General features: G+C 37.5%; 1 protein-coding gene across 1 annotated transcript; it reads right to left on the bottom strand.

Annotated features, from left to right (window-relative positions):
* Positions 1-1,518: 1,518 nt before the first annotated feature.
* On the bottom strand, positions 1,519-6,274 carry LOC140155204 (kelch repeat and BTB domain-containing protein 3-like). The gene is made up of 4 exons (XM_072177945.1): positions 5,985-6,274; positions 4,871-5,503; positions 4,031-4,288; positions 1,519-3,239 (listed from the first exon to the last, which is right to left on the bottom strand). The coding sequence occupies exons 2-4, from the start codon at positions 5,306-5,308 to the stop codon at positions 3,114-3,116; spliced, it is 822 nt and encodes a 273-aa protein (XP_072034046.1). The 5' UTR covers positions 5,309-5,503; positions 5,985-6,274; the 3' UTR covers positions 1,519-3,113.
* Positions 6,275-10,544: the final 4,270 nt, after the last annotated feature.

Raw genomic sequence — 10,544 nt, forward strand, 5'->3', positions numbered from 1 at the left:
TTGTGTTTTACCATGTAAAACGTTTTAAAAATGTTTTCATGGCCTTTATATATAACCCGACATTTAAATGTTATTAAAATGTTTTTACCAAAACCAAAACGTGTTTATGTTTTAAAAACATTTTTGTGTTTGCTGGGACTCTTGAAAGGTTATCGTTGTGGGTAATCGCCATGAAGTATATATCGACTGCTCAGTGCCAGAAGTGGGCAAGTGTGATAGCTGCCCTGTGAACATTGGCAATTTACACACAGTATATTGTACTCATCTACACATGGCAGCTACACTTGACAGCTATTGCACTTACTTCTGACACTGAGCAGGCGATATACCTGGGGCTGGCTGGGATCTACATTTCCACATTTCAAAGAATCTCTACTTGGCTAACTTCCCTTTTCCTTTCTCATTTCAGCTATCCAGCTAAATAGTCTTCAAAGAAATGTTGAACACCATGTTTCACCCTGATGTGGCAGTGACGTGAACGCGTTGAGGCATCTGTATAGCGCACGCACCTTTGTGGCATCTTTAAACATGACGCTAGTGATTTGAAGTAGCACCCAATGAAATGTGCAATAACGTCACCGCCACATCAGGGTGAAAAATGGTTTAGTATCATGCCTTCCTTTGACAGGGTTATGTTTAGGATTAGGACTTAGGTTAGAGTTAGGGTCAAGTTTAGGGTAAGGGTTATGGTTTATAACCAAGTTATTTGGATTTTCTGACTAATGAGCCTTTGGACTATTGACCTGTAACCAATATTGCAATAGTCCTTCCCAAGTACATGCTTCCTGGATGCATTTATGTCAAACACTTACCATTACTCAGTTTTTTCCTGTCAAATGTGAATAATGTGACATTACTCGTCTCATTGCCCAAATACCTAGATCTGTTCCATAAACCTAATTCTACATAATCACTCTGCTGGGGTCCAATCCTTATGTTAGTATGAGTAACATAGCGATTGATGAGCACGAACACTTCATCACCAATACTGGAATGCCCCACGGTTAGGTGGCATGTGATCTTGTGTGATTTCTTCCCCAATGCTCACAGTGATGGTACCCTCTTCATCAGTTTGAAAATTCAGGATGTTGACAGATTCCATGAACCCTGCAAAGTTTTTCCTAAACAGGAGTATATAACACTTGTTTCTGTGGCAAAAAAGTGAGGAATTATAGCGGGTAAGATCTAGCTGTTTTTCGAGATCTGTAACTTGCCAGGTGTTTTGATCAGGCTGGTAGATCATCAGTGAATGTTCACCAACAGTTGGGTTTGCATAGACATGCTTCATACCATAGACGACTATGTTGCCTCCAAACACGGTAGCTGCTAACTGATGACAGGTTCGTGGCAATGGAGCTATGTCTTTCCATGTCTGATATATTTGTTTGTATATATAATAACTGTGTATCGATGATTTGCTTAAAACCCTTTACACTTTTGTGGATGGGGCACTTCATGTTTTAAAGCGCCTGATAGTAAGCACATATGCTAACTATCGAAGTTTTTCTGGTAGTCCTTCCTAAGTACATGCTTCCTGGATGCATTTTAAGTCAAACACTTACCATTACTCAGTTTTTTCCTGTCAAATGTGAACAATGTGACATTACTTGTCTCATTGCCCAAATACCTAGATCTGTTCCATAAACCTAATTCTACATAATCACTCTGCTGGGGCCCAATCCTTATGCTCGTACGAGTAACATAGCGATTGATGAGCACGAACACTTCATCACCAATACGGAATGCCCCACGGTTAGGTGGCATGTGATCTTGTGTGATTTCTTCCCCAATGCTCACAGTGATGGTACCCTCTTCATCAGTTTGAAGATTCAGGATGTTGACAGATTCCACGAACCCTTTAAAGTTTTTTCTAAACAGGAGTATATAACACTTGTTTCTGTGGCATAAGAGTGAGGAATTATAGCAGGTAAGATCTAGCTGTTTTTCGAGATCTGTAACTTGCCAGGTGTTTTGATCAGGCTGGTAGATCATCAGTGAATGTTCACCAACAGTTGGGTTTGCATAGACATGCTTCATACCATAGACGACTATGTTGCCTCCAAACACGGTAGCTGCTAACTGATGACAGGTTCGTGGCAATGGAGCTATGTCTTTCCATGTCTGATATATTTGTTTGTATATATAATAACTGTGTATCGATGATTTGCTTAAAACCCTTTACACTTTTGTGGATGGGGCACTTCATGTTTTAAAAGCGCCTGATAGTAAGCACATATGCTAACTATCGAGTTTTTACGGTAGTCCTTCCTAAGTACATGCTTCCTGGATGCATTTTAAGTCAAACACTTACCATTACTCAGTTTTTTCCTGTCAAATGTGAACAATGTGACATTACTTGTCTCATTGCCCAAATACCTAGATCTGTTCCATAAACCTAATTCTACATAATCACTCTGCTGGGGTCCAATCCTTATGCTAGTATGAGTAACATAGCGATTGATGAGCACGAACACTTCATCACCAATACTGGAATGCCCCACGGTTAGGTGGCATGTGATCTTGTGTGATTTCTTCCCCAATGCTCACAGTGATGGTACCCTCTTCATCAGTTTGAAAATTCAGGATGTTGACAGATTCCATGAACCCTTCAAAGTTTTTCCTATACAGGAGTACATAACACTTGCTGTTGTGGCAAAAGAGTGATGAATTATAGCGGTTATGGTCTTGCTGGTTTTCGAGATCTGTAACTTGCCAGGTGTTTCGATCAGGCTGGTAGATCATCAGTGAATGTTTACTAACAGTTGGGTTCTCATAGACATGCTTCATTCCATACACGACTATGTTGCCTCCAAACACAGTAGCTGCTAACTGATGACAGGTTCGTGGCAATGGAGCTACGTTTTCCCATGTTTGCCTATCCATATCATATTGTTCAACCCTATTAGTAGAAGTGCCCATTATGCTATTTATCCTACCACCAATGGCATAAATATATCCATCCATATGCACTATAGGAAAGTATAACCTTCCAGTGGACATAGGTTGTAGTGCATCCCATTTGTTATTCACTATACTGTAGGAATGGAAGTCTGTTTTGCCTTGATAATGTTCATGATAGTCACTGATGCCTCCTGCAGCATACAGCTTACCACTTACTCCAATGATAGAAAAACTTTTGTTCCTTCCAGGAAGTGGGTCCATCTTTTCCATTTCCATCCAAAACCGAGTTTTTGGTTGTAAAATTCAAAACTGTTGTGCTCTCGTGATGCAATGGGTGCCTGTGGAGTTAAAAATTTTTTTTATCTATATCAATGTCTTTAAAAGCATTCTTTCTTGTCTATTCGCAGTAGAAGTGATGTAATAATCGGATTAACTACCATAGCAATAGATGAATACAACTTTTGAATAGTTCACCCTGCACTACAAGCAGGTTGCACTCTTACAGGTGCGAGTGATCAGCATAATATGCATATTCTATAGAATTACAATCCAGGTCTTTAAAGATCCCTGTTCTTTGACATCTATGGTTCAATGAAAAGGTGCGTGAATGTTGTAGTGCAGGGCGATATAGTCATAAATTGTATTCATTTATTGCTATGGTGTGTGGATGATACTTTCACAGTATAAGGAATCGGTGAGAGGAAAATATGGGGTCATTGAGTGAGAGAATAATGTTTGACAATCGGTGAGAGCAAAATGTAAGAAATATTGTGTCACTGAATAAGAGATGGACTTTTGGACCTAAATTAGGGGAACATGAGTGAAAAACATGACCTTTTTAAAAACCGGGGTCTTTGGATGAGAGCTGAAACAAGCCTTGAACATTGAATTTCTAGTACTAAATGACTTCAAATAGCTTTGCTTATTAAAAATAGTAACAAAGTTGGTGATAAATGGAAGTCCCTGTTAAGAGCCTATGGGTGACAGATCGAATGAAAAAGTATGGTGTTTGGTTACAGCATTGCCGAAAAAGGCAGTCTTAAGCCCTATCTCCACAGTGGGAGTCACTCCCGGACATGAACTAATTAAATGTGGAGGGTTTGTGCACTGATAAACTGGTTTAACGTACCGTAATAGCACTCCTTCCCATGAAGAGGTCTGGGTTCTCAAATGCGAGGGTGTCCTTAGATGTATCCGAGGCGTGCAGCTGTAACACATGGTTGACGAAATCACAACATTCTTGGATTCCAAGTATTTCTGGACCAAGAATGTCTTTGATATCATCTGATGTTACAAGTCCAAGACGAACTTTTTGTAGAAGTTGGTGCGAGTAGCTACATCTGTTTGACCAGTCATGCTTCAACCAATTGGATACCAATTCAAGGACCTAGAAATACACAATATAATGTACCTTTTGTCAGTCCAACTTCTGCCAAATAGCTATATGAATTTGGAAGGATGCTTGTTGCTTGAGCAGATGATGTATCTATTTTAATCATTGATTAGGCTATAGATTGTCTTAATTTCATTTCGCGTTTTAGTAAATATACTTATATCGTTATTCACATTGTTCAGTCCCAATATTTTTTACAACCCCAATATTCGGTATAAACAAAGTGCTCACTGCAGAGCAACGTTCAGAGGGTCTGTGATATAACGTCCCAAACCCTAAACATTTGCATTGAAACGTAGCGTGAAAGCTGGTAGCTGGTATCAAGCTTAAGGCGTAATTGCAGGATATGGAGCACCACTATCAAATTAGGTTAAGAGTTTAGGGTTAGGACCGGGTTAGGATTAGTGTAGGAGTTTAGGGTATATAGCGAGTTAGTATTATAGGATTAAAAAATAATATGCGTGATGCCCCGTTTTCTGTATACATTCGTGTCCGCTGCAATTCGGGTTAAGCTTTAAAAAAGGATTGATTTTGCTCTACTCATGTTGTACTCAAACATAAACATTTTATACAAACCTGTTTTTCCTCATCCTCGTTCGATAGGTCTTCTCGACAAAGAAAATCTTGAAGAAATGTCACGCTTGCATCCTGAAGAAAGATGTCCAGATTCTTTAGGCTTTTTACATTATCATCAAGGTACTTCAATGAAGCTGCCAGAAGATCTCTCAGATAATCGTGGTTTCTTGCTAGCAAAGAAATATTCCACGCATCACGCACTGAGACTTTGTGTGGTTCAGACTCAAACTTAGCGAGTAGGAATTCTGATGAAGTTTCAGCAAATTCTGTGAACTGTATATAACATGCCAAGTCGAGCACGTTAAACATTTGCCGAGTCGCTTTTGTCCCATTTAGCTCTCCCGTGTAAGCAAATTCGAGCAGGATCCCGAACGCTTCCGCGCTTCCACACATAGTTATCTCATTGGCAGATTTCTCTTTAAAGCCAGATGTGAACATTGCCCCGAAATAGTTACAAGACGCTGCAAGAACAGCTCTGTGCGCTTGTAAAGTTTTCCGCCAACACTGATGGTGACGTCACATAGTTGGTTTTGTTCTCGCAGGTTGTTGAGACCTTTCATCAGGAATTTGGGATATTTTGAGTTCATCATATTCTTATCCCGAGCCTCATGAGGCTGAGAAGGTATTGATGTCCTGCATTGATATGTTTTAAGAAAAAGTGCAACATTTGTTAATAAAATTCTTCATTCAAACAGATTTTTCTCAGAGTCAAACAAATTTAAAGTCTGCGCTTTTACATTACTCAAGGGAACATCACTTTAGCACTAAAATGAAGCACATTTTGAATCTTTTTTTCAACATTGTTCAAAGTAAACATATTTTGTTTTTAAAATGTCCCATAGAATACTTGAATAAAGTTTGATGGTAACGGTAAAGATGATCCGTGAATTTAAGCCAGCATGCATGCTTATTATAATTTATAACATAGGCTTTTTTCGCCTGGCTGGATCATTTTGCCCATGAGGACCCAAGCGTAACTCCGCACATAGCTTTATCAATTCTGCGTAAAACTAGCTATCTATACCATGGCGCTATTCGACTGCATGTCTATCATATACGTAAATTTATTGTCTATAATAAAATACATTTACTGTTACTAAACTGGCAAACTCACATCTTTTTTGGTTTTCAGGTCTCTTTCCGCTGCTTGTGATGACCTCACGGTAGGCTTATAATTTCGTAATCGTATAGTAGGCACATGCTTAGGCTAATATTAATTAGAGGCCCACCCTGATCAAAGTACGGTAGGCCTATGTTTGGTATCAAAAACAATTATCGAATGGGTCAAAGGTAAATAAACGGAAATTTATTGCGTGTATGGTATGGAAGTCAAGTTGAGAAATCTGAGTGCAAGTGCAAGAATCAAATGAACATGGCCAGCCTACACTACGGTAGTCCACTGTGTAGACTCTTTTTATTTAATAATCACTGTTCTTTGACCTTTGCCCTCTGACCATGGAAGCGCCATCTATGCTGTTTTGAGCCAACAGCTAAATCTTCAAGTTGAGGGCTCACTCCGAAAACCGCTGTCCGCCAGATGATGGTGGATGCGATATCGCTATTTTGACGTCGCCATTGGATTAACACATAATCATGAAATCTTCACAAACAATTCTAAATTTGTTATGTGGTATCAAAGCAAAATTATCGGCAATATCGTGTTTCGCCACCCGTGACGTCATCAAAAACATTTGACCCCCTAGCTTACTGAATAAATACCGCTCTCTATTATTTCACTTCCGTGCTTGGTCAATCGATAGTATTTGATATGGGTGAATGTATCCGGTGCACACAGAAATAAATAGTATAAAATTCCTTTTAAAAGGGATATGAGAGGCAACAAAGATGATTCAATACTCCTATACTAATCGTGTTTAGCCACCCGTCCCTATACCTTTGTACAGAGGTTTAACACAGAGAGTATAAGGGACGGGTGGCGAAACACGATTAGTATATAGTGTTTGGGATAGTATCAAGCTCTAAACTTGTCATGTTTCATAATATTATTAAAAGGAATTTAAGCCAAAACAATGTAGTGTCGTGGATAGCATCATGCTTATATACTAATCGTGTTTGGCCACCCGTCCCTATACCTTTGTACAGAGGTTTTCTACAGCGAGTACAGGCGACGGGTGGTGAAACACGATTAGTATAATAGTGTCTTGATACCGTATCAAGTTTGAAACTAAAATAGATGAGCAATATTTTGTCATATTTATTCCGTTTTTAAGACGGACATGAATTAAAAGATTGTTACTATTTCTGATTTTGGATAGTATCAAGCTTTATAATGATCAAATTTTTCGAATTTTATGAACGGAATAAACTGAAAACATTGTATTATATTTAGTTTGAAACTTAAGATAGCTGAGCAATATTCTATCATATTTTGGTTTATTCCGTTTTGTAAGATGGACATCAATTAAATATTGTTACTATTTCTGATCTTGGATAGTATCAAGCTTTATACTAATCAAAATCTTCGAATTTTATGAACGGAATAAACTGAAAACATTGAATTATATTTAGTTTGAAACTTAAAATAGATGAGCAATATTCTGTCATATTTTGGTTTATTCCGTTTTGTAAGACGGACATCAATTAAATATTGTTACTATTTCTGATCTTGGATAGTATCAAGTTTTATACTAATCCAAATTTTCGAATTTTATGAACGGAATAAACTGAAAACATAGTATTATATTTAGTTTGAAACTTAAAATAGATGAGCAATATTTTGTCATATTTTGGTTTATTCCGTTTTGTAGGACGGACATCAATTAAAGATTGTTACTATTTCTGATCTTGGATAGTATCAAGCTTTATACTAATCGAATTTTATGAACGGAATAAACTGAAAACATTGTATCATATTTAGTTTGAAACTTAAAATAGATTAGTATAAGCATGGTACTATCCACGGCCCTATATACTAATCGTGTTTGGCCACCCGTCCCTATACCTTTGTACAGAGGTTTTATACAGCGAGTATAGGCGACGGGTGGTGAAACACGATTAGTATATAGTGTCTTGGATATCAACAAATTTAATTAGCAACCGCCCGGAGGGTGAGAAAAGGGGATTTCTTTTGGGGGATATTTATACCAGCAAAAGAGGGGCTCGGTAGTTTTGGGGGGAAGAAGGTTAAGCAAGAAGGAAAGAGTGATCTACGGGTGGGGAAAATTCTACACATTTTCGCAGATTTTTTATCACCCGGCTTTTAGTTAGGCAAATAATAGACCTAATCACCCATGTTTTAGTTGGGCATATACACCTATCATGCTTGAAATAAAACATTTCAAATACTAACAATGTTTAAAACGTGTCTATTTTCGATAACGGAATAAACCAAAATATGACAAAATATTGCTTATCTCTTTTAAGTTTTAAACTAAATATAATACAATGTTTTCAGTTTATTCCGTTCATAGAATTCAAAAATATGGATTAGTATAAAGCTTGATACTATCCAAGATCAGAAATAGTAACAATCTTTAATTGATGTCCGTCTTACAAAACGGAATAAACCAAAATATTACAAAATATTGCTCATCTATTTTAAGTTTCAAACTAAATATAACACAATGTTTTCAGTTTATTCCGTTCATAAAAGTCGAGCATCATAGGTCTATTATATACCTAACTTAACACGGGTGACTAAAAATCTGCGAAAATGTTTAGAATTTTCCCCACCGTAGATCACTCGTTCCTTTCTTGCTTAACCTTCTTCCCCCAAAACTGAGCCCCTCTTTGCTGGTATAAATATCCAAAGAAATCCTTTTCTCACCCTCGGGCGGTTGCTAATTAAATTTGTTGATATCAAGACACTATATACTAATCGTGTTTCACCACCGTCGCCTATACTCGCTGTATAAAACCTCTGTACAAAGGTATAGGGACGGGGGGCCAAACACGATTAGTATATAGGGCCGTGGATAGTATCATGCTTATATACTAATCGTGTTTGGCCACCCGTCCCTATACCTTTATACAGAAGTTTTATACAGCGAGTATAGGGAACGGGTGGTGAAACACGATTAGTATATAGTGTCTTGGATATCAACAAATTTAATTAGCAACCGCCCGGAGGGTGAGAAAAGGGGATTTCTTTTGGGGGATATCATGCCAGCAAAAGAGGGGCTCGGTAGTTTTGGGGGGAAGAAGGTTAAGCAAGAAGGAACGAGTGATCTACGGGTGGGGAAAATTCTACCAATTTTTGCAGATTTTTTATCACCCGGCTTTTAGTTAGGCAAATAATAGACCTATCATGCTTGAAATAACTAACAATGTTAAAATTGTCTATTTCCGAAAACGGAATACACCAAAATATGCCAGAATGTCACGTACCTATTTAAAAAAGTTAAAACCTTAAACTAAAATGTTGGTATCAAATTCTGACTTTAATCCGTTTTAAATCTGATCAAGGACAGTTTGTACAAAATGTATGATCCAAGACAATTCGCTGTAGAAGTGACATAATAAATCGGATTAACTACCATAGCAATTATAGATGAATACAATAACTGTATCGGCCTGCGCTAGAAGCAGATTGCACTGCACCTGTGCATGTTAATCATATAATAAATACAATGCCACTCTTTTCAACGATACTAATCTTACAGGTGCGGCGCGAGTAATCAACATAACATGGTTCAATGCATAGGTACCATGTGAAGGTCGTAGTACAGGGCGATAGTCCAAAATTATATTAATCTATTGCTGTGATAGTTAATCGGATTATTACGTCTTTTCTACAGTAGATATATGTAACGGAATAAATCTAAATATCACACAATAAAAAAAAAATGCTTTAATTTAGTTTCAGTTCAATCTCAATCTGTTATTATTCAATATTATTTTATTCGTTGAATGACAACATTTAAAAACAAACACTAATAATACAGTAATTCCGTCCATACCCTTTCCCCCCATAGATCATTGCCATTAAATATTACGGGTGCTAAAATATCTGCGAAAATGTGTAGAATTTTCCCCACCCGTAGATCACTCTTTCCTTCTTGCTTAAACTTCTTCCCCCAAAACTACCGAGCCCTCTTTTGCTGGTATAAATATCCCCAAAAGAAATCCCTTTTCTCCCCTCCGGGCGGTTGCTAATTAAATTTGTTGATATCCAAGACACTATATACTAATCGTGTTTCACCACCCGTCGCCTATACTCGCTGTATAAAACCTCTGTACAAATGTATAGGGACGGGTGGCCAAACACGATTAGTATAATAAGCATGATACTATCCACGGCCCTATATACTAATCGTGTTTGGCCACCCGTCCCTATACCTTTGTACAGAGGTTTTATACAGCGAGTATAGGCGACGGGTGGTGAAACACGATTAGTATAATAGACCTATCATGCTTAAAATAAAACATTTTTAAATACTAACAATGTTGAAAAAGTGTCTATTTTCGATAACGGAATAAACCAAAACATGACATAATATTGCTCATCTATTTTAAGTTTCAAACTAAATATAATACAATGTTTTCAGTTTATTCCGTTCATAAAATTCGGAAATTTGGATAAAGCTTGATACTATCCAAGATCAGAAATAGTAACAATCTTTAATTAATAGGGCCGTGGATAGTATCATGCTTATATACTAATCGTGTTTGGCCACCCGTCCCTATACCTTTGTACAGAGGTTTTATACAGCAA

The sequence above is a fragment of the Amphiura filiformis genome, chromosome 6, assembly GCF_039555335.1.
Source record: "Amphiura filiformis chromosome 6, Afil_fr2py, whole genome shotgun sequence".
In the NCBI taxonomy this organism is placed as follows: Eukaryota; Metazoa; Echinodermata; class Ophiuroidea; order Amphilepidida; family Amphiuridae; genus Amphiura; species Amphiura filiformis.

Coding starts and splice junctions, on each gene's coding strand:
- LOC140155204 (XM_072177945.1), bottom strand. CDS start 5,308: ATGTTCACATCTGGCTTTAAAGAGAAATCTGCCAATGAGATAACTATG. Junction 4,289..4,870: donor ACGAGGATGAGGAAAAACAG/GTTTGTATAAAA, acceptor GTGTATTTCTAG/GTCCTTGAATTGGTATCCAA. Junction 3,240..4,030: donor TGGGAAGGAGTGCTATTACG/GTACGTTAAACC, acceptor TTAACTCCACAG/GCACCCATTGCATCACGAGA.